The sequence below is a fragment of the Denticeps clupeoides genome, chromosome 6 (genome assembly GCF_900700375.1).
Source record: "Denticeps clupeoides chromosome 6, fDenClu1.1, whole genome shotgun sequence".
In the NCBI taxonomy this organism is placed as follows: domain Eukaryota; kingdom Metazoa; phylum Chordata; class Actinopteri; order Clupeiformes; family Denticipitidae; genus Denticeps; species Denticeps clupeoides.
Genome location: NC_041712.1, coordinates 19,725,475 through 19,752,920, shown reverse-complemented (window position 1 = coordinate 19,752,920; position 27,446 = coordinate 19,725,475). Strand labels below are relative to the sequence as shown.

The following is a 27,446-nucleotide window of genomic DNA, read 5'->3' as shown; positions in this document are numbered from 1 at the left end:
GGTGAAGGGCGCTCTCTGCACTAGTGTCTCTCTCAGTAGCTCCTCTCTGTTGAATGAACACGCCCCCACCTTCCCATTCAGAGGGGCCGCGGCTCTTTGTGGGGTCGCTGCTCCAGTTTATCGGCGTGTTGTATAATGTGCCCACCCTCCTCTCCCCTCCTCTAAATGCCGTTTCCTCGCATTTCCAACCCAGCGAGAGATTTTCACCCCAGGGTGAGTCACCCCTGCAACAGAAGCGGTGCCGAAACTTTTACTCCGTGAGGGTGGGGTCGGGGTCGGATTCAGGTCCTGCAGCAGAAAGCCGAGCTAAAAAATGAACAGGGTCAAGTCCCCTCCGCATCTCCAGCCGACGCAGTCCTTAGTTGCCATGACAATGAGAATAAAGCATGTTATGTTAATGCGCTGGTAGCTGCTGGGGAATGTGGCAGGGACAGTATGGCTGGGAAATTTGCAAATTAGTTCATGTTTTTTTGCGAAATAGTAGACACGCATCTGCAGTGCAGCAACACCAAAGGCTTTTTCTTTGCCTCTGCCCATCATTGTGGTGCTGTGTTATGAAGTTATGGGAAACGGTTGTGGGGAGAACTGCACCCCAGAAAACCCACATCGAGATGAATAAAATAGTTTTCACGTCCACGCGTCCCAATTGAATGTGTGTGTTCGTTCGTGTGTGAGTGTATGTTGCATATGGCCAGTAAGCACCAGCTGTGAGTCCAGATGCAACCATCTCCCCCACCTGCACTGTCCTATTGGACACAAAAACACATATCCACACACAAGCACACACACACACACACAGTGTTTGAGACGTAGACTGTGCTGTGGGTGGTTGCCCGCTGTCCTCAGGCCGTGCCGCTCTGTGCCGTCAGTCACAATGTCACCAGCCGGGCGAGCAGGCACAGCAAGATACAATCTGACTGCTCACACATACACACACAGACACAGACACACACATTTACGCACAACCCCCCCACCCCCCGGCTCTGCTGGAGCATAATCACAAGTGACGGTTGCTCTCGTTACTCACTTCGCCATCTCCATCAGCCACAGAAGGAGGGGGAGTGAGGGAAGACAGCGGCGAGGAGCGTTCCGGCCAATATCTGGTTTTTGACAGTGACGAAAAAAACTAAACCAAAACCAATCAATAACATTATTTTCAATAAACTGCCCATATCCCATTTCATTACATTTACTCTTTTGCTCTCAGTTGAGGTTCATTTTACCGGAAATTAAGGTGATTTAGTGTACGGTGCTCAGCGGGCGCCCAGCAGAGCTCATTTACATGAATATTCAGTTGGCAGATAGCATTTATCATAAGTGACCTACAAAAAGGATGTGTCCTCCTAGGCACAGAGTTGGTTGGTATCAAGAGATCTCATGCCCACAAAAACACGCTGTCGTGTAGCTGAATCCAGTTAGACAGTTAAAGGTGCTCTTTGTGTAGTTGCGAGCTGAATACCACTCTATTAACCCATAGTTTAGAATCTATATTCTATATTTTACATATTACATACTAGATTTAAATTGGTAAAAGGTGATCAAGGTTTGGTTTTTGTCATGCTGGGGCACTGTGGAAAAATGGTGTCACAATATGGCAAGGAATTAGCTCATTATTACCTTAAAGATTCATAATAATCATACAATAAATAAACTACTCACATACTTAAGACAATGATAAGCGTTTAGCTCCTGCAGCTTGACTGCCTCTCTTAACAGGTCACATATTAACAGTAACAGTTCGGTTGGATAAGTGCTGAATTCATTCTGGCTTCTGGCCCCGCCCATCACCTGTATCAAACAGGCCTACCTATTAGTGACCGTCTGTCTTGGTGTTTCCATAGAGATGACCCCTAAGACGTCCGCCAGCTGTAGCCCGGCCCCAGAGTCACCGGTGAGCTCAGCAGAGGAGTCGGTGAAGAGCCAGGAGCAGGCAGTCGCACTTCCTGTCCCAGAGACCAGCGAGACACCTGACTCCCAGCCGTCCACGCCCGTCCCGCTGCCCCTCCCCCTGCCACTGCCCGGACCTTCAGGCCTCACCATTCAAGAGATGGTCGCAATGTCTGCAGAACTTGACACCTATGCGATCACTAAGAAAGTCAAGGAGGTGCTCACAGACAACAACCTGGGTAGGAGCAAACTGGCTGGATGTACAGAACTGTGAAAAAGTTTTAGGCAGGTGTAAAAAACACTTTCAAAATTAAAGTGTTAATAGTTTATTTTCATCAATGAACAAAATGCAGTGAACGAACAGAAGAGACGTGTAACTCAAATTAACTTTTTTTTAACAATACTTTCAAAAGAGCATACATTTTTCTAGATACACCTACACAAAGTTTTTGAAGGTGATTGTAGGGAGCTACAAACACCTTGGAGAACCAAACACAGATCTTCTGTGCCTGTAGGCTTCCTCAAATACTTGTCTATAGTTGTTTTTGGTGGCCAGTCTTCATTTTAGTTTTAGTCTGGTGTTTGCTTCATTTTAGTCTTTATTAGTCTTAATCATGTCCGTACTCATTTTAGTCTTGTCAAGTTTCAGCATTTCAAAGTCTGAGCATTTTAGTCAGAAATAACCATGAATATTTGACTAAAACTTAAACTAAAGCTATATTTGACTGAAACTAAAAACACTGAGTAAAACTAAAGCTAAACTAATGTGTTCCATGTTTTTCGACCACACATTGTGTTTTCTTTTCCACTTCATTGTAAAGAAAGTGCATCCAAAGACTGCTTCATCATTTTCTCCCAACCATCTGCGAAACCATCACAAGTATCCTGAAATCTAATTAATGCCGCGATTGCGTATTGCAGAAGTGACCGGATGAAATAAACAGGAAACAGAAACATTAAAAAAAAAAAAAATCTTGTAAACGATATTTAGTCTCATTTTTATTCGTCAACAATATTTTGTTATAGTTATCGTCACATAACAAGCATTTACATCTCATCTCATCTTAATAGTTTGTTGACGAAGAAGAGCACACTACATCATGTAATCCCAGAAAGACTCTATGACATTGAGATCAGGGCTCTGGGGAGCTTGTTCATGCTTGTTCATGCTTGTTTTTCTTTACGCTGAAGATAGTGCTTAATGACATATCCTGAATGTTTGGGGTTGTTGTCCTGCCGCCAATCATATGCCTCATATGAATGGGGCCAATCATAGACATACCTGGTTGTTTTTTTTTTTGCTGATGGGTCTATGTCTGCCTGTATTTCCCAGCACTGAGGACACCATTAATGCTGACCAATTCCATTTGTAGAAATGCAGCCCCAAACTTGCAAGGAACCTCCACCATGCTCCACTGTTGCCTGTTCCTATGTTTTTATGTTTTCGTGCAAAGTTGAGTCGCTTGTTTCCATGTCTGAGGTGTGGCTTTTTGGCTACAACTCTTCCATGAAGACCACTTGTGGCCTGACCTCTCTGAGTAGTAGATGGGTGTATATGTGCACCTCTGGTTCCTAATAGTTCAGCCCTGAGGGCACTGCTGAATATTTTTTGATTTTGAAGGGACGTAAGAATGTGTTTTTCATTTGCTATACATTTCCTTGGCCGACAACTCTGTCTACAATCCTCAATTCGTCTTAGTAAAATTTGCTAACACTCCTGTTATGTTATATAAAATTTTAGAGAACATGTAGTTGACGCATCACTTAATGCCAAAGTGATTAGAAACTAATTACAAGCACCTTGTTAGCTGTAAAATTTTATTAATTATATAAGATTTATGTCTGGATTTTATAACAGGAGGTCAATTGTGCTGTCTGACATCTGGCTAATGTAAAACTATAAATTTTATTATTATAATGCCTGGATATTTATCTTTTCTAAATTGATAGTCATTAGCCTACTTGGCTTGTACTGTAATGAGCCAGAGGGTTGTGCCATTTCATTTGTCATAAGCATGGATATTAAACGTAGCTTTCCATGGTGTCAGAACAAGGCTTTATACTGGTGGCAATATGAAATCATATAATGTGCCTACATCTGATTAATTCATCCATTCCTTTGAGTACACCACCAGTTTTAATGTATCTCCTGCTATTTGACCGAACATCCTTTTGTATTTCATGAAGGCCATGAAACCAGAGTCCATCCTGTGCAGCTCTGCAAAAGGACGCATTCATAATGAGACCTTCTAGAAATGTACATTTCCTTGTGCACAGCCAGTATATTTATTTAATGTGGAGTCTAATGGTGTCAGGGATAGGTAGAGACATTCAGCCCTTCAACCCCGTCCCATTATCTAAAAGATGAAGAACAGTAAATGTGGTGGCGCATCAGAGATTATTCTGCCTTGTCTCCATCCTCATTAAATTCTTCAGCATCTCTGATGTGACATGTCGATCAGTAACATCAGGAGAGGTGGAGTCATATATGGATTAGATAAATGTATGCATGTATGTTTTTATGTGTACATCATGAATTTGGGTGGCCTCTGGTGGGCAGTATGAATCATTACATGCGATATCAAAGCAATTTAATCCCTAATGTGAAGTACAGACCTACATATACCTTGAAGGCTGTTCTAAACATAGACTTACAGTGCTGATGTTAATACAACAACAAACATTTTTTGTTATATAGCCCACAATCACATACTCAATGGGCTTTGACAGACCCTACAGTTGAAACTACAGAAATTTAGTAGAACATCATGGAATTACTGTATGAATGAATTCCTGTCCTGAGGATTTTAATGTTTGTGTACATGCAGGTCAGCGTTTATTTGGTGAGAGCATCCTTGGCCTGACTCAGGGCTCCGTGTCGGACCTGCTGGCTCGGCCCAAGCCCTGGCACAAGCTCAGCCTGAAGGGCCGGGAGCCGTTCGTACGCATGCAGCTGTGGCTGAGCGACCCGCGCAATGTGGAGAAACTCATGGACATGAAGCGCATGGAAAAGAAAGGTACACACTTAGCACCGTAATCTCTTCCTCTCCTCCTGCCCAGCCCCTCTGCCTGTCCCTCTCCAGCACACATTCACATACCTGCAGGCTCATGGTGAGTCAGGAGCAGTGCCCTGCTCTGTATGTTTACGTTTTAGTGTCTGCATACATAGGGAAGAAGCCGGGTGGGGAGGGGGCGACGCCCACACAGTTACTCATACACACACACACAAACTGCTGCTAGTGTCATGGTTGGAGGTTTTCCACCCATGTTCCATGTTACTCATTGTGAAATGTAATATATTTAATAATAGTTATGCAAAAGCAACATTTATGCTGTTACATTTCAGAATTATTGCAAATAATATGGATATAAAATAATAAAGTAGAAGCCTCAAAGTATATGTAATTATATGTAATTACATATTATAATTGCTTAGAGTATGTCATTTCAAGCAAATGGCATTTTTTGGTTATTTATATTTATACAAATAATGTTGTGGCTGAGGTTGGCCACAAAGGTGAATTGTCAGAATTCAAGTTTTAATACTATGAGGCTTTTGTGTGAAATGAGATATGCTCTTTGCATACTTTCCCCCGGTAGTCACAAGGCTATTAAGATAGGCTGGCAAACACGCCGGGTTTACCTTTCTTAAGTGGTGCCACTTCGTGGTGTAATGATTTACCAGAATCATTTAGTGGTCTGCAAAAAGCAAATTTATTTATCTGCAGTTCAAATGCCCTTGTGAAAGTCATTTCCTCTTGTTTTGTTCATCACTTTACATGTGTTAAATATACAGTAGCATATACTATGGCTTCAGCAACTGATTTATTGTTATTAAAATCATTTTTAATCATAACGGAAGGAGAGAGAAAAACCTTGTGGAGCACGTTTAGCGAAGGTTTCTTTGCAAAAATGTCTTCCCCAAAGGCATGGTATGCGTACAGTATTTGTGCATCAGTAGTCATGTTTATGGTCACACTGCCCCCTGCTGGAAGACTACAGTTCTCTACCCAAAACATTAAACTGGCTTCTTTGAAATCATATAGTCAGATGCAAAATTACTGTGACTTTTCTGTTTTCATCTAAGAAGAACATACAAAAAAATTGCAAAATGAGTGATGTTGCCAGAAGCAAAACTGAATTTATATGGTTCTCTGTAGCCTACATGAAGCGCCGTCACAATTCAGTCAGTGAAGCCCCTGCTGTGGACAGCAATGTCATCATGGGGGACTTTGGGTCAACATGTAGCCCCCAGCAGCACCTGAAGAAACCCCGCGTGGTCCTGGCCCCTGAAGAGAAAGAAGCGCTGAAGCGAGCCTATCAGCAGAAGCCCTATCCATCCCCCAAAACCATTGAGGAACTGGCCAGCCAGCTTAACCTGAAAACCAGCACCGTCATCAACTGGTTCCACAACTATAGGTAACCAAATTCATATATACAAACATTTTTGGTGAAATATCTTTGTGATTCTGATTTTTTTCCCCCTCCTACTCTACTTCCCAGGTCTCGGATTCGGCGAGAGCTCTTCATCGAGGAGATCCAGGCAGCAGCTGGAGAGGGGGCTGTGAGGGTAGGCGAGGGCGAGAGCAGCTGCGATGGCACCGAGTCCGACAGCGGAGGCCCAAGGCCCGAGGAGTGTGGCCAGAGCCTCTCCAGCAGTCCCAAATCTGACCACAACCACCAGCCTGAGGAAACCCCCAGCGCCTCTGGGACCACCGAAGATCAGAAACCCGGCTCCGTAGACAGCCTGTTCAGTGCTGGTCTCACTGCCGCCGCCTCCCAGAGGAACCCTAAGGACAGCAGCGTGCGGCGCAGGAAAGCGGCCAACCTGAACAACATTATCCATCGGCTGGAGAAGGCAGCCAACCGGGATGAGCCCCATGAGTGGGAGTTCTGAGCGCGAGGGGGGTGGGGCTCGCACTATAGTTTTATTTCCAGCTCAAGGCCAAGCCTTGGGGCTTTTAAAATGTTACTTTAGCGCGTTTGGAATTAAAGAGAGCGAATAAAAGACTAAAGCACTTCCAGCCCTGCAGGCTACGGGGCTCAGACCACCAACAGCTACAAGGCAGCACGGCCCACAAGTCTCTGCGGCACTGGCAGCGAAAGACTGTCGAGATTTTTCTTTTTTTGTGTCTGTGTCCCGAAAAAACATCTATCGACAGTGTTTGCCTTCTGTAGGAGCAATCAAAAATTTCACCTCCTCTGTGTCTGTTGGAAGGGATATAAGAAAAGCTGAGTCAGTCAAAAAAAAAAAAAAGAAACTTTTTGTAAAGGAACATGGAGAACCCTCCATCCACGAAGCCTTCCCCTCACTACCCACCCCGTGCCATGTGATGGCTATGCAACTTTATCACAAATGGTTCTTTTGGAAAAAAAATTGAATCAAATATTTTGTGGTTAGTACATTTTCTGTGAGGAAAAAAAAAATCTTTTATAGCAATGAAGTTGCCAGTAAGAGATTGCAGACTGTTGACACTAGGGCTGGGCAATAAACAAAAGAAACGGGGAAAAAAATGAATTTCCTATCAAGGCCTATTTGGCTCAACTGTAGTGTGATGTAGTTCAAAACACATTTCTCTAGTAATTAACAAAAAATATATACAAATATATATAAACTCATCTGCATGGACACAACACAGTCTAACATTCCGTGATGCATTGGAGCAGAAAACTTGAAAAAAAATTGAAAATCTGTTTTTCAAGACTCTCCCACTGTCTTAGCGACACCTCTGCACAGTTTATTTAAAAAAAAAAAAAACTCAAGCAGTGAGGGTAATATTTACCCGTCGTTCACGGCACATCAGGAGCCGGTGCGTTGCCAGATTAGAATTTTTTAATTCTTAAAATATCAGTCCACTTTTGAAACATTTTCTATACCAGCTGGAGTTCTTTGTTGTTTCTATATTTTGATATAAATATGTGATTATGTCATAATAAAATGGGATTTCATTGGCAGGCCATAACGCCCAGCCCTAGTTGAGGCTAAATAATACTGCGAAGGATTTCCAGATGCATAGGGTGGCAAATGACTTATGAGAATCATTAACACAAAAGCTCAATTTTAGTCACATTGTTTTTTGGTTTTTTTTTAGATTAACACAATAGCCATGGAACCTGCTGTAGTAGCCGGCTGTTGTTATTTCATAATTATGTGTATAAGGCGTTCAGATTAGTGTGGTGTTACTGTCATAGCTTTAACAAACTCAGAGAACCAGGAACGACTGTTTTATACACTCCGTCTTAGGCCTTTTCTTTTCTTGTTTGAAGTAGTGTAATGAGTGGAAGACGTGTTGAAATTTACTCCTTCTTGACCTCAAACAGAAACCACAGATTAGACGCCTCAGACGGGACAGGACCGGACAGGCAGGAACCAGATGCATCAGATGCACAGCTTCACTTTACGGTCCTGCTCAGGACTGTCCCTTCACTCCACACACACACACTCATTACAGTCTGTCCTGTCCTCAGAGCACTTAGCTGCACACTTTGTGTGCCGGAGGGAGATGGGGGCACCTCTTCTTCTTCTTCTTCTTGTTCATGTTGTTGGACATTTTAGGGGATTAATGCTTACGCCATTCAGCTGTTTGGCTTTTGGCCTCCATGGGAGCCGAGGCCAAGAAGCCGGACGATGTTTGGCCTCAGACCAAGTGTAACATTTCACCTCCACGATGAGGACGTAAAAAGAGCTTCTCCTGTGCATGACAGTGCCCGTCCCAGCATTTCCTGCTTGACCAAGTGGCTGTGAGACACGTCAAAGGTTAGAGTTAGAATCACTGTCCCTCAAACACTCCACAAGCCCACCACACACACACACACACACTCACACTCACACACTCAAACACACTCAAAGACCCTGTCTGTCCATTGCCTCTCCCTCTGTTACATTTGCATTTGGTTGATGTATGTACATAACGCCTGCACACTCGCCGCGTGTGGTCCGGCCACCCCGCCTCTTCAGGCGCCGTTTAACGATTCTGTGGCACAGCGCGCTCTAGGTTACCCTCATTTTCACATAGTAGACTTGATCTAGTTAACACCTCGATATTATGTTTATTTGTAATATTTATAGATGCTGTACTTTCCTTTTTTTTTTTAAATCAATGTCTTATTGCCATTTTTCTGTTATTTTATAGAAGGGACTACACAAGGTCAGGTTACACGTTTAAAGACTGCGGGCAGTAAATGGGTTACACTTGTGATACATGAATTTTAATTAGTTCTGATTATTATATTGAGTGTCATATATATTATATTTTAGAAGAGCTGGATTAATTAACACAGTGTTTTAATTTTGAACTGCAGTATAAGGTGTACGTGGTATGGCTAGACGCATCCATCTTGCTTGTGTTCGTACGGCGCCGGAAGACATCTCGGGCCTCATTTATAAAAAATGTCTGCCCTGAATACTTTTTTTGTACGTTCTTCCGAAAACTTGCTTTTGTGAGGGGAAAAAAAAAGAATTTTGCCTATGCGCATTTTAAGTTATCTTGAAATAGCTGAGTGCATGAGCAAGACCCATCGTCCACCTTATTATTAGCCAGAAATGGATGACAGAATATTTATCAAAATGTTTTTTTTGTTGTTGTTTGTTTTCTCAGTCAAATTAATTTGTACTTTTTTTTTGTAGTTTTTAAAGGACATTTGTGTGTTTAAGTGGTCTTCTTACATTAGGCACCAGGACTGAAGATTTTTAAGAGGGCTTAAGCAAAAAAAAAAAAAAACAACAGGCTTCAGGACTGAAACACAGCAGCACCCTGAGAGCTACGTTTCAAACACGTCCTTAAACGAGTTCCATTGTACACTCTCCTCCTTTTTTATTTAATGCTACTGTATATAATCTGTGATGAGATCTTACTTTCACTGGTACTGATGTCCTAGTAGCCTGTTTTCATTGGCATGGGACAAAGCTATGGGCGTCTTTCAAACACTAACAACACGTGACTCGGCACAAGGCCGCTGTCTTCACAATATGGCTGATTATTTTTTTTTTTTTAAACTTTGAACAGCGTTTAATTATTATTTGTTCATTATGTAGTGCAAAATCATTGCATATGGCCAATTAGGGTCAATGTTAATACAGAGTTAATGACTGTTTTTTATTATAATGAAACAGTGAAAGGGAAAGAAAAAGGTAAAAAAAGAGCCTGTATGAGTCCAGCTACAAAAGGAATAATAATAATAATAATCCACCAAACATGACACCTCAGCCCCTAGAACCGCTTTTGTCCATCGCCGTTTGCTCGGTAGCATCTCCATGTGAACAGACCACTGTAGTTGCATTTGAAATGCACTTGAAGATGCCTTACACACGTCGGGCCATTACTCCGTGGTTGAAAACCAGCGTCTTCCACCTGGCCAAGCCAGGCACATCCTGATCGCGTCAGTCAGCTCATCTAACGGAATGTGTTTATCCTCACTGGTCGCAAAAGCTACAACTGGAATTCCGAAAGCACAATTTCACCTGATACAGCAGGTGACAGAGACTGCAGCAGTCGTGACACTTCTATTGAACGATTTCAGTAGATCGGCTTGGTCCCCAACAACAATCATGATAGGTGAACCCAAAGTCCACGAAACCAAACCGTTTGTATTAGTTGTCTGCTCTAGTTAGATGAGCCATTTTGTCTTTGTGTTTTCTTGTGCATGTCAGTGAAGGTTCACGTTGGAAGAACTAAGTGACGGAATCTTTTTATGTTTCTTCTAACCTTGTTTGAGGCTCACGTCGTAACAGAAGTCTCCTGATGTACAGTTTGACGTGATCCACTTTGTGTCTGCATTTCTGAAAGAAACCTAAGCGAAAGGTGAAAACCTTCCAAACAGCAAAGCTTTGCAGTGTGCCGCCCTGCACGTCTCCGCTGCTCTCAGGTCGTTTTGTGTATTCATGGCCTCTTTGGATTGAAGACACTACAGGAAACCAAAGCGGTCAAAAAAAGAAAAAAAAAAAAAAAATTTCTTTCCCACATTTGAATCGAGCTGTTACTCTGAGGACATGTACATCGCTGTTTTTGGCTCAGTTTAAGGAAGACCTGAGAAACCCCCTGGTTACAGTTGTATAATGCAGTATGATTGCGACCCACTTGAGCACTTGATCTTTGATCCTGACCTCCACTGCCCTTAAATGAAATTGCACACTCTGATATTTAGATCTGTACACCTCAGCAATAGCACTTGTAAAAAAAATAAAGTGGACCAAACTGTCCGCTTGTTTTTTTTTTTTCCTGCGAAAATGAATTGCATGCGTGCAACACGTCGTTTCCTAATACCAGTTTATAATCAGCAAGGGTGTTTCAAGGTTACTGTCAAGTCCAGACATTTTCACCGTATGCATGGATCCCGGTTACTGACTGGCTCAAGTTTTTTTTTTTTTTTTTAACTGTGTTTGTTGTGCTAATGGTCAAAGCTGTAAAGGTTATGGGGGGAATAGTTTAGCAAACACTAACACTGGTCTATGGAAAGAGCGCTGTGGCCATGCTTGTGTTTGTCATCCATTTGCCTCAGTTTTTTTTTTTTTTTAAATGAAAAGGACTTGTTCAGGTAGATCATGTACAACATTTGCAAAACCAATGTCTTTCTTTGAGTCAAATTTCAGGGCTTTGTCCTTTGCAAATATTTTTCTATAGAACTAAAGTACATTTCTATAGATATTATGGAGGATTTCATATTAAATTGTACAGAAAAAAAATCAGCTATATCCTTAAATCCTTTCTTAACACAATGGAGCATTATCATTTTGTGTTCATGTAAGTAAGTGTAGTTTTGTAGTGACTGTACAGATTTTTTTTTTGTCCGAGACCTAAGAAACCTCACACTCACGTTCGGATATGTTTGATCGGAGCACATTGTTAGCATTGTTTAGGTAGCGAGAGCTGTAAATGCTGTAAATCTCTCATCCTGACATTTCCTTACCGATGCTCGTCTGCCAAGTAGCAGCACTTAGAAACTGAATCCCTGATCACGATCATTTGTACCGAAGTTCCCACATGGTGATGTGTTGCGTTCAGATTTTCTTTCTATGTTTTTTTTTTTCAAAGCTGCAATGGGTTTGACGCATTTTTGTGAGAATTCCCAGCAAACTGAGCACTTGAGCATAAGATCATCCCCATTTGCTGGCCCAGTTGCAGTGCTCTCCTTTTGCCAAACATCTACAGATGGTGATGGAACTCATTGGTCATGTGCTGGTTCCGGGTTGTCCCAGATTACAGTGCCACCATGGCACATTTGAGACAAACTTTTCAGGTTTTTAAAAAAGTTTTTAAAAAAAATTCCAGTTTGTAAATAAATTATCTGTTAGTGTGTGTGTTTATAGATGATCCATGAACCATCACACCAAGTGAAACCAGACATTTGTGTCTCAATGCAGATATGATTTGCAATAAATTGGTGGCACTGAAATTGCCAACCAAATGTCTATTCCTAATGTCTCTGAGAGGGACACCCTTACTTAACCTAATTTTCTTGTCTAATTGTTCGATCTCTTTAACGACTAGATACAGATGTGTCAACCTCCTGCCAATCACAAAAGAATCACAAAATATTACTACTAAAAATAAAAAAAAACCCAGCACAGCACTACTTTGTGGAGGTCTACGGCTGCAGCAAGTCACAATCTGTGGATTTGAAATTGGGGTTTACAATTTTCAGGCATTCCTGCAGTGTGTCTCTTTTGAGTATGGAGAGTGAAATTTATTATTAAAGTATCTGTGTATGTGTGTGATTTTTAAAAATTACCATCGCTTGGCTTTACCACAGGATGCAATGATGCCCTTCCCCACCTTTCAATTTACTCTTTAAAAAAAAAAAAAAAAAAAAAAAAAAACTGATGGTCCTGCTGTTTCTCTTCACTCAGGTGGAAACTCTTGCTGGTGTTTTTTTTTTTTTTTTCTCTTTTCTTTTTCGTTTTGTTTCTTTCCCACTGGCCGCTCTGTGCGTCCGTCTGTTATTCAGTGAGAAAAAAAAAAAAAAAAAAAAGCATTTTAAAGCAGCAGGATGGCATTCATTCTGTCCTCACCTGAACAACGAAACCACGTTTTTGTTCTCTTGAGATGCTTGGTTGGTTACATTGTGGTTTCGATCCTGTACGTCATGTAGCCTGTTCTCAGCACTGTACAACAGTCCCTATGTGATACAGAAAAGCAATATCACACTGTATGATACTCACAATGTATTTCTGTTATTATTATTATTATTATTCACTAGCACCCTAGGTGTGATAATTGAAGTAAATATATTTTATACAAATACACGGCTGAATTTGTGGTGCATTTCTTGACCTGCGTGTGTTTCTGCATTCTCTGTTTTCCTGTAGCCATGATATACAAGCGAATATAAATGCCATCAGCATCCTGCACACACACACATCTGTCAAATGTCTGAAAGTTGAGTCATGGCTACTGGACGTTTCATTCTGCAGCCACAGAACTTTGTCAATCTTTGTCAAAAATGGATTGACAAAGTTCTGTGGATGCAGAATGAAATGTCTATATTAAAGAAAGTCTGGTTGCCATGACTCAACTTTCAGACAAACTCACCAGACTGACAATCTTCACACACACCTCTCAAATCCACCTCTTTTCTGTTCGTTTCATTCAATAATAATCCGCCACAAAATACACATTTGAAATAGATAATTTCTCATAAAAGTGGTTAACAGTCATTCCAGAATGTTAAAGGTTAATTCAGTCAATGCAGGAAATTGGACCATCCCACTACAAAAAATAAAATTTATTGTACATAACACACAGTACACATCGTACATGGTGTGATCTTTCGTTTAAAATGTGCAACGCTCATATTTGCACATTCGCTCATATTCTGTCAATGTCGGACAGCGTCCCCTTGAGGTATTGAAGGACAAAAGCAGCTTCTTTTTTTTTTGGCACAGAACTGTACGGTAAAGTGCGCTCTGCTCCGGGCCGGTTCGGTCTTTTTATTTACTGGCGTGCAGGCTGAAGAGGACCAGCGCCGCCAAGGCGACCAGCAGCCCCGCGGCCGCCTCGGTCATCTTGTCCAGCTTCCACGTCCGGAAGGCGGCCTTCTGCTGCCGCCCCAGCGCCTCCCTCCGCGAGCGGATCTGCTGCTCCCTCTGCAGCTGCTCGCCGTAGTGCGCCCGTATGTACGCGTCGTAGTCGAAGCCGTCGCGGTTCGGCGCGCCGGGGGGGCGGGCGGGGCCGGGTCGGGTGCCCGGGCCCGAGGTGGCGCCGGGCGGATCCTTCGCGGACGGCCTGCCGGCCGACTGGAGGTCCGTCTGGGTTAAAAGGCCCCGGTCGTACTTCCGGCGCAGCGCTCGGTTGCCCAGGACGCGGTAGGCCTCGCTGATCTGCGAGAAGCGCCGCGCCGCGTCCTCCCGCCCGGCGTTCTTGTCCGGATGGTAGATGAAGGACTGTTTGTAATAAGCCGTCTTGATCTGGGCCTGGCTGGCGGCGGGGGACACCTGCAGGATGTCGTAATATTCGGCCTCATTGCCACCTCCGGGGCTCCCGCTGTAGAGTCTCACCCCGCGAACTGATGTCGCCGCGGGGGGCGGACCGCGCAGGGCGCCGGTACCGACGCAGGCCCCGTGTCTCGCCGTCCCCGCCGGTGGTGCTCGGAGAGCGGAGAACCGCTTCTTTCCGGCGTCCGTCAAGACAGCGGACACGGTAGGCAGGAGCTCCCGAAAAAGGCCCGCTCGCACAACTTCCAGGGCTTTCCGGTCGAGGCGCAGTATGACCTCCGCCATCGTACGGCGGCCGAAGGCGTCGTGACAGCGCCACTTCCGGTATTTCCGCGGAGAGCCAATGGGAACCGCGTTTACACGGGCGTCTTCCGCTAGACAGCCAATCAGGGGGCAGGAAAATCCCCCGTGTATACAACAAGGCAATATTCCTAAAACTCCTTTATAAATAAACAGTTCTATAGTCTTGAAGGTTACGTTTTTGGTGTGGAATATTTTTTATGAAATCTAACATAAAATAAAACAAGTGATCGATATGATGTCTCAATAACATATAGAAACACTATGATTTAAATGTATAGACGTGATAATTGTTATTAATTTTACATTTAATTGATCAGACCAGTTGGGAATTTATGGAATATTATTAATATTACTTTAATATATTATTATGGAATATGAAATATGAGCTGTTTACACCCAATAAACGCATACATAATTATTAAACCTATATACATGTTATATTTGCTATTGTTATACTAGCGTCATAACTTACGAAGCCCAAAACATTGATCTCAGAGAAATTAATGTTAACCCACGGGACAGGAGTTGTTTTAAAGAAAAATGCACAAAAAATATGAAAATGCATTTTGATGCATATTGTATTTAATTGCAAGACACAGACCATAATGACTAATTATTGTGGGGGAAATAAGTGTGAATGAAATGTAGAAATGGTTGTTTTCTCTCCCAGGTAATATCTCACGGTTGGACGACCATATGTGTAACGTATGCTGAGCACCATGTTGTCCCGGGGGGAGGGCGGTCTAAAACTGTTCATGTAGGTCATCCTGGATAATGAGATCCCTTAAATAATACATCCAGCGCCGACAGGCGATATAGTAAATCTTTGTGATGATGTTACGCGCTCGTCCGCCCACGGGCGCCGGGTTATCAGCGTCCTGCACCTCGCCGAATGGTGAATAAACGAAATCGAAACGCCCAACGCAGAGTGCGGGAAAACGGCGTCGGGAATAGCGCAATTTGCGTAAGCTACGCCACGTTGCTGCGCTGCTCCGGCGGACTGGGCGTAAATAGATCCGCTCGGGCTGTTTGTATTGCAACATGTGAGGAGAAAGGAGGGCGTCAGCGGCACAGGGACCGGACCAGCGTCGGACCAGCGGTCGAAGCCTCCCGCTCGGACCGCCACAAGCGGCCGCGACACCGCGACACCCTTTGCACGGATACCCAGGCGGACGCGTCGTGTTTTTCGGGGGGCGGGAGGCGTGCATGCAGCAGAATGGGGCCGGCGAGACACCGAACGGAGAAGCACCAGCGCTCTCCTTCAGGGCGCCGAGCCCGCTGCCCAGCGCCCCGGCCCGGCTGAGGAGGTTCGCGCAGGAGGGCCGCGCCGTCCCGCAGCCGCGCGTCATGGTGGTCTTCTCCGCCGCCGGCGACGCCGAGAAGGAGGGCGAGGGCGCCGCGGCGGTCCCCGCCCCCGGCCTGCACCTGGCCAAGTCGCTGCGCCCGCTGAGCGCCGCGCAGGAGGTGAGCAGCCCGCGGGGCGGCGTCGCGTTTCGCCGCGTCCCGTCTCCTTTGGTCTGATTGGCTTACGACCCCACAGGGCCCGGTGACCTCGCGTTCTGATTGGCTCACGCCACATGGCAGTCACACCAGGCTGCCTCGGAGGGATTAACCTGCTTTCAATCGTGCAAATGCAGGAAGGCCTGTTCTCAGTGTCCAATCAGTGGTACCATCCAAGATCTGGTTTATGAGTAACACCAGCCTCATTAGTTTAATCACCTTTGTTGCTAAGTAGCACGTTGTCAACTTTATTTGGTGCATTGAGGCGGTGCAACTCACCTAAGTAACGCGTGGACTTTCACTTCCAGTTTCCCGAGGTCATTCCCCTCAACGTGGGAGGCGCACACTTCACCACACGCCTGTCCACCCTGAGGCGGTATGAGGACACCATGCTGGCCGCCATGTTCAGCGGGCGACATTACATCCCCCGAGACGCAGAGGGGCGCTTTTTCATCGACCGAGATGGAGCGTATTTTGGGTGAGACGTCACAGAAAACACATGTCATATGGACTTGAATATTATAAACAATGCTTTTACCATGTAACCTGTTAATGGGTGGGGTATATAAGGTGGCATGCTCTGGCTGCAGGAAAAAAGGGGTAACATGAGGGCATCCAGTGATCTGGCAACAGGGTCAGCGATGCAGAGGCTCAGTGATGTGTGCGGAGTTTCTCTGGACCCACAAAAGAGCTGCCAGAGCACGAAATGCTGAAAGCTCACGATCAGTAGTTGGGGATCTATAAAATATTAGCCAGTTGTTATGAACGCAAAACATCGAATGTCAATGTATAACAGGCCACCTTTTCATCTGACGCTCACTGATCCATTGCAGGGACATCCTGAACTTTCTCAGAGAGGGCGAGTTGCCCCACAGGGACCGAGTTCGGGCGGTGCACAGAGAGGCGCAGTACTATGCTATCGGCCCCCTTTTGGACAGCCTGGAGGACACTCAGCCGCTGACTGGGGAGAAGGTGCGCCAGGCTTTCCTTGACCTCCTGCCTAACTACAAAGGTGAGAGATGTCGTATATGTGGATTTCAAACCGCTTTGTCTTAGAAAAAAATAAGCATGCACCGATTCTGAAATTCTGGGATGATAATAATGTGATCAAAATTGTATTTTTGTTTGTTTGTTCACATTTTGACATTATATTCGAATACTATATGTAAACAATAAATAATTCATAAAATACAAACATTAATAGCCATGTCGATTAGGAATGACGAGAGTTTAATTTTACATATTTAATATTCCATTATATATTAAATGATATATTCTTCTTGCAGAGAATCTAGAGCGTATCGTGGAGATTGCAAAGCTGCGTGCTATGCAGAGGAAGGCTCGCTTCGCCAAACTGAAGGTCTGCGTGTACAAGGAGGAGATGCCCATCACTCCGTACGAGCGGCCGCTCTTCAACTCGTTGCGCTTCGAGCGCTCGGAGAGCGAGGCCAAGTTGTTCGAGCACCACTGTGAGGTGGACGTGTCGTTCGGGCCGTGGGAGGCCGTGGCCGACGTTTATGACCTGCTCCACTGCATCGTTAGTGACCTGGCCGAGCGGGGCATCACCGCGGACCAGCAGTGCATCGGGGTCTGCGACAAGCACCTCATCAACCACTACTACTGCAAAAGGCCCATCTACGAGTTCAAGATCACGTGGTGGTGAAATGTTCAGGTTGTGGATGCTGTGACTCTGAGGGCACTCCTAGTAGTTTTGGGCCAGAGCTGTTTTGCCTCCTCTAGCTTTTTTTCCCTCTTATATCAAATAATAATGTATTTTCTCTTTGCTTTATTCCATTGCTGTTTTCTCCAGTTTTTTTTTTCTGAAATCCCACATCTTTGAAGCAGTGGTTGTCCTCTTTGCACCTGATGTTCTGAAATTGATGCATTGTGTCTATGTTGTCAGGAAAAGTGGTGATTTTTTTGTTTATTTTTTAATGTTTTTATTTTTTACAACCATCATTGTTCAATGGTAAATGGTAAAAGCAAAAATAGCCTCCAGAGAGAGAATTTTATTCATATTTGTGTTCAATACAGCACAGTGTCTATTGTGCATTTTAGAGGCCAAAAAAATATGACACAATCTGAATACACCACAAGATGATTTAATTTTTTGGCCCCAAAAGTAAAAGTGTTTTCAGCACAAATTTGTTTCATTGTTGACACATATGAATGTAAATTTAGCCTAAAGGTAGACCAGGGACGTTCTGAATATGAAACTAAATGAAGTATTAAGAAAAAACCACAAAGGTAGGGTAATTTATTTATTTAAATAAAAAATGCAGTTTACTTTCTTGTTTGCATGTGATCTGAAGAACAATTGTGTCACATTTGATGCCATGTAGCTCGTACTCTGGTAACACAAAGACTGGATATTCAGAAACAAAAGTGCTAGAGTGAAGCCCTCTTTAGACTGTTACTTAATGATAACTTACAGTTAATAAAATTTTATTTACTAGATCAGCTGAAATAATCAGTGTTTTGCGTGTATGATAAAGATTGTAAAAATGTTTCATTTTCCTTTAAATCTGCTTTCAGTTTCTACGCAAGTTGTATTTTTTATTGATTATAATTTTTTTATTTGTTGGCAAGTTGCTTTCCCTTTTTGGTGGTTGTAGTTGAAGCCTTATAGAGACTATAGCAACTTCACGTTGAGAGATTGTCACTGCTTTCCTGATCTTTGCACACTTCTGAAGATATTCCGCGGAGGATGTCAGCGATCCCAAAGTTAGTGACGGAAACACAGCCGGGGCCTCACCAGTGTTCTAGAAATAATATATCGCTCAAAAATGTACAGTGCATTATTTGTGGTAATGCTGTTCTGTATTGTGCTGACAATAACATGTATATTTTTTAACAAAATTATTGAAAATATTTTTGTCTGCATGTGGTCTGTCTTATTTATTACATTCTCTCTTTCTCTCTCATACACACACACACACGCTATAGAATGACTACATAAACTTAAAAACGTCAAAATTAAAATGCGGACGTTTCCGTGAGGGTTGAAGTTTCTAGACGGACGTGTTTGAGTGCTGCACATTTTCGGTCCGTCAGCGAAATGGTGACGCTTTGAAGGCGCCGTCGATGGCAGGGACCTTGTGTGAGTAGGACGATTATGAATGCTGCGGCGTTTAAATTAACGCACTGTCGACATTGTGATGTTTAAATGCTTTTAAAATGGTCGCATTATGACTTCATCACACCCGGTGTGCTGATGTTCCCCTCGCGTTGCGATCAAGGTGCATCGGAAGAAACGAGTTTATTGATGACTTAACGATGGTGTTTGTTCTATACGTAAATGGTAATGTGGGTACGGAAAGTATTCAGACTCCCTTAAATTTTTTTACTCTTTGCTGTATTGCAGCCATTTGCTAAAATAATTTTTAAGTTCACACAGCATCCCATACTGACAGAAAAACACAGAAGTGTTGACATTTTTGCAGATTTATAAAAAAAAACAAATATCACATGGTCCTAAGTATTCAGACCCTTTTCTGTGACACTCATATATTTGTCAGGTACTGTCCATTTCTTCTGATCATGCTTGAGATGGTTCTGAACCTTCATTTGATCCCAGCTGTGTTTGATTTGACTGATCGGACTTGATCAGGAAAGCCACACCCCTGTCTATATAAGACCTTACAGCTCACAATGCATATCAGAGCAAATGAGGAACTGCCTGAAAAACTCAGAGAATTGTGGAAAGGCAGAGATCTGGCCAAGGTTACAAAAAATATCTGCTGTTTTTACCTTAATGAGCGGCACTTCTCATCACCTGTCCAATACAGTCCCAACAGTGAAGCATGGTGGTGGCAGCATTATGCTGTGGGGGTGTTTTGCTGCTGCAGGGACAGGACGACTGTTTGCAATCGAGGGAAAGATGAATGTGTCCAAGTACAGGGATATCCTGGACTGAAACCTCCAGGACCTCAGACTGGGGTGAAGGTTTACCTTCCAACAAGACAATGACCATAAGCACACAGGTAAAATAACAATGGAGTGGCTTCACAAGAACTTTGTGACTGTTCCTTAAAGGCCCAGCCATTCCCCAAAAAGACGCAAGCGTATTAGATCAAAACAGTGCTTCTACTAGATACTGAGCAAAGGGTCCGTATACTTAGGACCAAGTGATATTTAAATTTTTCTTTGCTAATAAATCTAAAAAATTCTGTGTTTTTCTGTCAGTATGAGGTGCTGTGTGTACATTAATGAGGGAAAATTGTTTTTAGCAAATAGCTGAAATATAACAGAGTGAAAAATTTAAGGGGGTTTGAATAAAAGTAAAAGCCAAGTGATTGTCATTGTGAAACACTGCAGCACAACGAAATGTGTCCCCTGTATTTAACCATCACCCTCGGTGAGCAGTGGGCAGCCATGACAGGCGCCCGGGGAGCAGTGTGTGGGGACGGTACTTTGCTCAGTGGCAACTTGGTGGATTGGGATTTGAACCGGCAACCTTCTGATTACCGGGCCGCTTCCTTAACTGCCACTGCCCCCTTTTCATACCCACTGGATACACACGCACACATTTATACACACACATATATAAGATGATATTTTATTATTCCCACAACTGGTGTTAATTAAATTACTAAAACTTTAGTTAAAAAAGTTGCAAGAATAAAAGGAGGAAAATAATGCCACACAGAGGGGAGCCAGAATTTTTGTAGTCTATATACACACACACAGACACACACGCATATTCTTACTCGCTGTCAATTTCTGTCTATTATCAGATTCTTAACAGGATTTTGCCAGTTCGACACCTCTTTTTTTTTTTTTTTTTGTGTGTGTGTGTGTGTGTGTGTGTGTTTGATTGATGCCCTGTGGATCTTATTGTATCCCTGCAGTATGTGATGTGGAAGTGTGCTCTAAATTCTGTAGGGTTGAACTGAACCTATCTTCCCTTTGTAGCCAGCGGTGAGTGTGAAACTATTATACTTCCAGATAGTCTTCAGTTCAGACTGGTGGCTCTTCTACAGCTACCGTTGTTCGGTATGTTGTTGATATGTACACAATCTACAAATGCCGTAACAGACATGAGAAAGGCCGCTGTGTGAAATTCTAATTGGTGGTGTACTCAATGCGAGAGGTCCCGGGTTCAAGTCCTGGATGAGCCCTGCATTTCATTGACATACCAAATTATTCAAATTTCTGCATCAGCCACGTTTAAACAATGTAACATGTAGGTTACTGAATTGTTGTAAATTACCGTTGCAGTTGGAAGAGCATGATGGCATCACCCACCTCTCCACATGACCGCAGTTTGAGCAGAGACGACGATGATCCAGTGGACCAGATGATTTCTAGAACAGGCTGCGCCCACTTGCATTTCGCTGTACAGGAGTGCATGGCGGAGCATCAGGACTGGCGCAAATGCCAGCCACAAGTACAGAACTTTAAGGAGTGCATGCTCTCCTTCCAGAACAAGCGGAAAGAGCAGCTGCTGAAGCAGCAAGCACCGTCTGCATAGATTAAATCTCTGTGATCATGTCTCAATCCTTGAATTCTGTGAATGTCTACAGATTAAAAGACAATATCCTGCGCAACACTGCAAACCCTGAGCATGAAGTGCATATTTTTTAAGAACTATTTTATTGCTGATCTTGCTGGGATGAGTGTTCTCCAGAACCTGGACTAGTCAGTTAGTTTAAAAAGTGATGAGTTTAGTTGCCCTCATGTAATCTGCAGTGCGTCCTTTGGCCGCATGGGGGCGCCAAGGAGACATTTTCCAAATCACCTCATTCAACGTGGCAGATTGAAGCGAGTTTCTCTTTTTATCGTTTTTTTCCTCGAATGCCTCTTGTCCCGGGCTCGTTGGTCTAGGGGTATGATTCTCGCTTAGGGTGCGAGAGGTCCCGGGTTCAAATCCCGGACGAGCCCTTTCTTTTAAGCCTTTTGCTATCCTAAAACAATGTTAGATCTCAGTGGCGAAAGTGTGTTCTGTTATTTCAGAAAAACCAGTGGAAGACTGCCAGAATTTGTATATTTAGATAATAACGATAAAGGGAATCTTGTACTTAAAACCGACACCTTTATAGTAATTAATATTAAACACTAAATTGAATTTATTTAAAGGAATGTCAGTGGTACTTAAATTCAGACTGACCAATAATATGCCATTAGAATGAAAAAAATGTATAATCAGTAGTAAGAGGAAATATTTCGTTTAGTACACGTCGACTCTCCGGTGCACTGCGCGCTTCCACCGGTAGGCGGCGCCAACGAAACAGGCCGCGACTGGAGGAACGAACCCGCACATCAGCTGGGCCGCAACGTGGCAGCGGAGGAGTACTTCCCCGAACCCGTCGTGGCCAAGGGCTCGTTGGTCTAGGGGTATGATTCTCGCTTAGGGTGCGAGAGGTCCCGGGTTCAAATCCCGGACGAGCCCTCCCTTTTGAGTGACGAATATGAAATGTTTACTGTGTTATCTAATATTATAATTGATATATAATAACACCCTCTATATCAATAAAGGCAGTCATAAAAATACTTAACTAGCTGTAAGCTCTATCGATTTTGTAGACAAACTGAAGACAGTTTGTTAAAGGGAAAAGCAGTGATTTATTACTTATATTAATATATACGTATATTACAATATATTAAAAATTTACCCCACTGATGAAAACAGTAACTGATCTCTAAACTTCCCTCCATCACAGCTAGATAAATATGGGATGCATGAAAAATTTGCTCAGTGGGACCTTGCCGGTTCAGGATTTGAACCAGCAACCTTCTGACTACAGGGCTGCTTCCTCACCCGCTAGGCCACACACTGCCCTGTAAATACAGCTGTCACCCTTATACAGAGTGACATACAATCAATAGTTACAGGGACAGTCCCCCCTGTAGACCACCCAATACTGTAAAAAAAACATTAAATATACATTGTAAGTCAGTGGTAGGCCTCCATTCCCCTAATTTCCCCATTTTAATAACAGTGGCATCAGCATGTTCGGCTGTAGAGTCTTATCCTCAAAGTTGAGGTAGCAGCAAAATGAGCTAAAGAATGTGAATAAATGTTAATTTTGAAACCTCACAGCCATCTGACATGTATTTGAACGATATTTTCTTCTGTTTCTTTTTCATCACCATCTTGCACATGAAACATTTTTACAGTTCGTTCCCCACGGCATAAAGTTTTACTAACTGTTGCATCATGTGTCTTCATTTGGGGAGCTGCAGAAGTAGAAACAACAGTCAACAAATTGCCCTCCGGATGAACATAGCCAGTGTAATTACCCCTCTAATGATAGTGGCTTTGGTTTGGCTGATAGGGTAGACATGCCTGAGAGAATTCTGCCACTCATTAGCAGCCTTCTTTCGTCATTCCTGTTTATCAAAAACAAAACGAAAACACTTTCCACAATACACGAAGAAAACAGTTCTTTCAATTACGCTTTTTTCAAATCACATATTACAGATCATCTGTGTAGACTAAACAAAGAAACAAAATATACAACTATACTAATACATATTTCATAAACAACAGATGTATGATAATATATTGTGCCAAATACAGCACATTAAACATTTCCAGGGTTCAATCATTTTATTGCGAGAGATCCCTTTTTCAGTCAACTACATTAATCTGGACACAAACTTGAATGTCTTTTAGATCCAAAAAGGCAAATACAAAATTTTAAATTATTTCAAATGTGAAGTGACGTATGGGTGGTTGTAAAATGTTGAGCATTATATTAGTTGGATATTAAATGGAGAGTTTCCAACGAATTGCGGTAAGTAGTGATGACAAGAAATGTTTAACATGCTTTTTGTAGATGCATTAAACAGACTGAGCAGACATGAATGAAACTTTGAAGTAAACATAAAAACAAACAGCTCAAAAAAATAAAGGGAACACTTAAACAACACAATTTAACTCCAAGTTAATTACATTTCCATGAAATCAAACTGTCCACTTAGGACGTCCACATTTCACTTTAGTGGTAGCATGAGACAGAGTCTACAGCCCACATAACTGGCTCAGGTACTGCAGCTCATCCAGGATGGCACATCAATGCGGGCTGTGGCAAGATGGTTTGATGTGTCTGTCAGCGTAGTGTCCAGAGGTGCTACCAAGAGACAGCCGAGTACATCAGGAGATGCGGAGGAGGCCATAGGAGGGCAACAATCCAGCAGCAGGACCAGTACCTCCGCCTCTGCTCAAATAGTCAGAAACAGACTCCATGAGGGTGGTATGAGGGGCGACATATACAGGTGGGGGTTGTGCTTTCAGCCAGAGAACAACAAGAATGGCAAATTCACCCCTGGCGCCCTGTGCTCTTCACAGATGAAAGCAGGTTCACACTGAGCACATGTGACGCTGTGGAGAACGTTCTGCTGCCTGCAGCATCCTCCAGCATGACCGTTTGGCCAGTAATGTGTGGGGTGGTATTCCTGTAGGGGGGTTAGGCTCACCAGAGGTAACCTAACTGCTATTACATACCGAGATGAGATCCTCAGACCCCCTGTGAGACCATATGCTGGTGCAGATACTTTAGTCCAGGTCTAGGAGGAGATCCCTCAGGAGACCATCCGCCACCTCATCAGGAGCAGGTCCAGGCATTGTAGGGAGGACATACAGGCACGTGGGACACACACACAACTGGGCCTCATTTTCACTTGTATTGAGGACATTACATCAAGGTTGGATCAGCTTGTAGTTCTTTTTTCCACTTTAATTTTGAGTGTGACTCAAACGCCAGACCTTCATGGATTGATACATTTTATTTTCATCAATATTTTGTTTAATTTTGTTGTCAGCATATTCAACTATGTAAAGGACAAAGTATTTAATAAGAATATTTCATTCATTCAGATCTAGAGCTTTACATTTACCAGTATACCCAGCAATCAGGACAACAGAGCTTCTATGTTTTCAATAATTATATATACCTGCTGTCACGCTGGCGAGCTGACGGGGGAAGGAAGCGCAGAGGCGGGACATGCTGGCAAAGGGGTTTTATTAGAAATAAACAATAAATACAAATAAACGACGGCACGGTGGCCAAAAACAGGAATAAAGGGGATCAACTTAAACTAGCCCGCAGGCGTGTGGCGATTGCCAGAACTCAAAACATAACACATTCACCAAAGTACACTAAGCCGAGTCCACTAAAATGGCGTCGCTCCCGAAGGGGCAGAAATCTTCGGCTTTTATGCGCTGTCCGGATTGGGCACAGGCGATGAGCCCAGCTGCAGTCAATCCTGACACCTGCTTTTATCCATTTAGTCTAAAAACACAAACAGTTGGGCAAATGGCTGAGAACAGTGTTGATGTTGGTCATGGTCAGGCATCCAGAATTAATTTTTAACATCAGATGTCATGCAGAGGGATTTTCCTTCACTCACTCGCTTCCAATAAATCCCCATTAAGGTCATGAGCGGTGGGGTCTATCCTGGGATGGCCTAGAGTCTTCTAGCATGCAGGCCTGTGGGAGGAATTCACACTGACATGGGGGGGTGCATGCAAACCCACACAAGTTTGAGTTCGTAGGTAAAGGTAATTTAGTAAAAACGGCACCAGCATTGAAATGCAAGAGCACAATACAAAGCTTTAATATGTAATATATTTCACATCATCACCTGCGTCCTTAGTTTCACAATGACGTTGTTTTCTGTATTTGTCATAGCAGCGGCATATGGTATAGGCCTCAATAAAGCTATACTATATGCAGTTAACTTAAATTTTACATGCACCGCAGTTGAGGTGACTGCAAAAGCAAGAAGTGGATAGTGTTGCATAATGAACTGATTTTGCAGATATAACATTTTGATAATTGTTTATTGCACTGTACATTAAAGGTTCAGAAACAGCTCAGTTAATAGCATCTCCCAAAAGGAAGCCTATTCCCACACCCAAATTATCGTACAGCCTCACAATTCCCAAACTGCCATTAGACAGCAGGAGTTTTAATAATTAATAAAAATAAGTCATTTGCTCTGGGATTAATTGCCCCAAGAGCAAAGGTTAACAGTAACCAACTGTAATACTAATTTTACATGAAAACAAACTGTATAGACAAATGTGACCTTTGGACCAAGGCCGTGGTGAGGTCAAATCTCATGATTGACCTGGGCCATTTCAAAACTAGTTATGTTGAAATGGCCCCTCATATGTCCCCAGGCAGGGCACTTTTTTTTCAATCTAGTGTCCCAAAAGATCACATAGCCTTTGATAACACTATCCATGGGCTTGGTGGTATAATATCAGATAAATGTTGATATAAGCGCAATACTAACCATGGCGGACACATTTTTGACTCATGGTAAGTTTGTTTTGGAGACGCTTTAGTTTGACAACATGTTATCTCTTTCTTTTGCTGACAGCAACTGAAACACTTGGGAGATCATTTAGAAAGATCCCTCCTCACTGCTGTTTGTGCGAGTGCTCAGTAACCAACCCCCAGGCTCAGGTGGTGATGACCTCCTTTAATTGTCCCTCAGAGGGGGACACGTCAACCAGGCACCTCTGATGTGGTGAAGCTGACCCCAGAGAGTTCTGTCACTCAACAACATCGAGGGAAAAGCATGGATAAAAACAAGGCCTGAATGACATGTTCAATGGCATGAAAATTTTTTTTTGAAAAAATAATTGTGAGTGTGTAAGTGTAAAAATTAAGCAAATAATAATAATAACAATACCCAAAGCTGAAATTGAGAACTTTCAGTTGATCTTCTGCTTTCATAGGTATTCATAGTAACAGACAAACAAGGGTGCAACACTTTCGCATGGAACTGCATTTGTATTATTTCATGGCTGAGTAGTGAAAGTCAAAATGCACACACTCACTCTCTCATTTACTCACTCACTCACTCACTCACTCACTCACTCTCTCACGTGCTTTCTCTCTCACTCACTCATTTACTCTGTCACTCACCCACCCTCTCATTCACTTACTCTCTCACACACTCACTCATTTACTCTGTCACTCACTCATTTACTCTGTCACTCACTCACTAACTCTCACTCTCACTCATTTACTATGAGGGGCCGTTTAGGAAATATTTAAGACTTTTGTTTCACAAACCATGTGAAACACACACACATCACAAATGAAACTGACAAACATGCATTTATACTACTGAAAACACACGCACACACATATGAAATGCTCACACAGATACAGGTGAAAAGCACACACACACATATGAAACGCTGAAACATGTAACAAACAAAAATTAAACTTAAACTGTGTTAAAGGCCCATATAAACTAAAGTAAATGTCATTGTGATACACAGCAGCACAGCACACGGTGCACACAGTGAAATGTGTTCTCTACATTTAACTCACTTACTCTCTCACTCACCCACCCACTCACT

General features: G+C 43.1%; 4 protein-coding genes and 2 non-coding genes across 10 annotated transcripts in view; 5 read left to right on the top strand and 1 right to left on the bottom strand.

The window, feature by feature from the left end:
- Nucleotides 1-13,129, top strand: part of cux1a (cut-like homeobox 1a) — an 86,563-nt gene extending 73,434 nt beyond the window's left edge. For 3 of the 4 annotated variants that reach the window (XM_028984582.1, XM_028984581.1, XM_028984580.1), the window contains 4 exons: nt 1,842-2,126; nt 4,716-4,904; nt 6,048-6,306; nt 6,391-13,129. In XM_028984582.1, coding sequence (XP_028840415.1) covers nt 1,842-2,126; nt 4,716-4,904; nt 6,048-6,306; nt 6,391-6,784 — 1,127 coding nt within the window. In that variant the 3' untranslated portion in view covers nt 6,785-13,129. The remainder of the gene's footprint in view (nt 1-1,841; nt 2,127-4,715; nt 4,905-6,047; nt 6,307-6,390) is intronic. The other variant, XR_003750181.1, reaches the window with a different exon arrangement.
- Nucleotides 13,130-13,593: 464 nt separating this feature from the next.
- On the bottom strand, nt 13,594-14,659 carry dnajc30a (DnaJ (Hsp40) homolog, subfamily C, member 30a). Its single transcript, XM_028984928.1, has one exon. The coding sequence runs from the start codon at nt 14,600-14,602 to the stop codon at nt 13,814-13,816; it is 789 nt and encodes a 262-aa protein (XP_028840761.1). The 5' UTR covers nt 14,603-14,659; the 3' UTR covers nt 13,594-13,813.
- Nucleotides 13,787-19,003, top strand: kctd7 (potassium channel tetramerization domain containing 7). Its single transcript, XM_028984927.1, has 4 exons — nt 13,787-16,084; nt 16,429-16,598; nt 16,954-17,132; nt 17,407-19,003. The coding sequence occupies exons 1-4, from the start codon at nt 15,827-15,829 to the stop codon at nt 17,781-17,783; spliced, it is 984 nt and encodes a 327-aa protein (XP_028840760.1). The 5' UTR covers nt 13,787-15,826; the 3' UTR covers nt 17,784-19,003.
- Nucleotides 19,004-19,158: 155 nt separating this feature from the next.
- coa4 (cytochrome c oxidase assembly factor 4 homolog) lies at nt 19,159-21,676 on the top strand. 2 transcript variants are annotated; one of them, XM_028983889.1, is made up of 3 exons: nt 19,172-19,220; nt 21,035-21,115; nt 21,341-21,676. In XM_028983889.1, the coding sequence occupies exon 3, from the start codon at nt 21,351-21,353 to the stop codon at nt 21,591-21,593; it is 243 nt and encodes an 80-aa protein (XP_028839722.1). In that variant the 5' UTR covers nt 19,172-19,220; nt 21,035-21,115; nt 21,341-21,350; the 3' UTR covers nt 21,594-21,676. The 2 variants fall into 2 exon arrangements, with proteins under 2 accessions (XP_028839721.1, XP_028839722.1); XM_028983888.1 differs by lacking the exon at nt 21,035-21,115 and having other exon boundaries at nt 19,159-19,220.
- A 255-nt stretch (nt 21,677-21,931) lies between these two features.
- Nucleotides 21,932-22,003, top strand: trnap-agg (transfer RNA proline (anticodon AGG)). Its single transcript has one exon. It is a non-coding gene; the product is annotated as a tRNA-Pro (tRNA).
- Nucleotides 22,004-22,439: 436 nt separating this feature from the next.
- On the top strand, nt 22,440-22,511 carry trnap-agg (transfer RNA proline (anticodon AGG)). Its single transcript has one exon. It is a non-coding gene; the product is annotated as a tRNA-Pro (tRNA).
- Nucleotides 22,512-27,446: the final 4,935 nt, after the last annotated feature.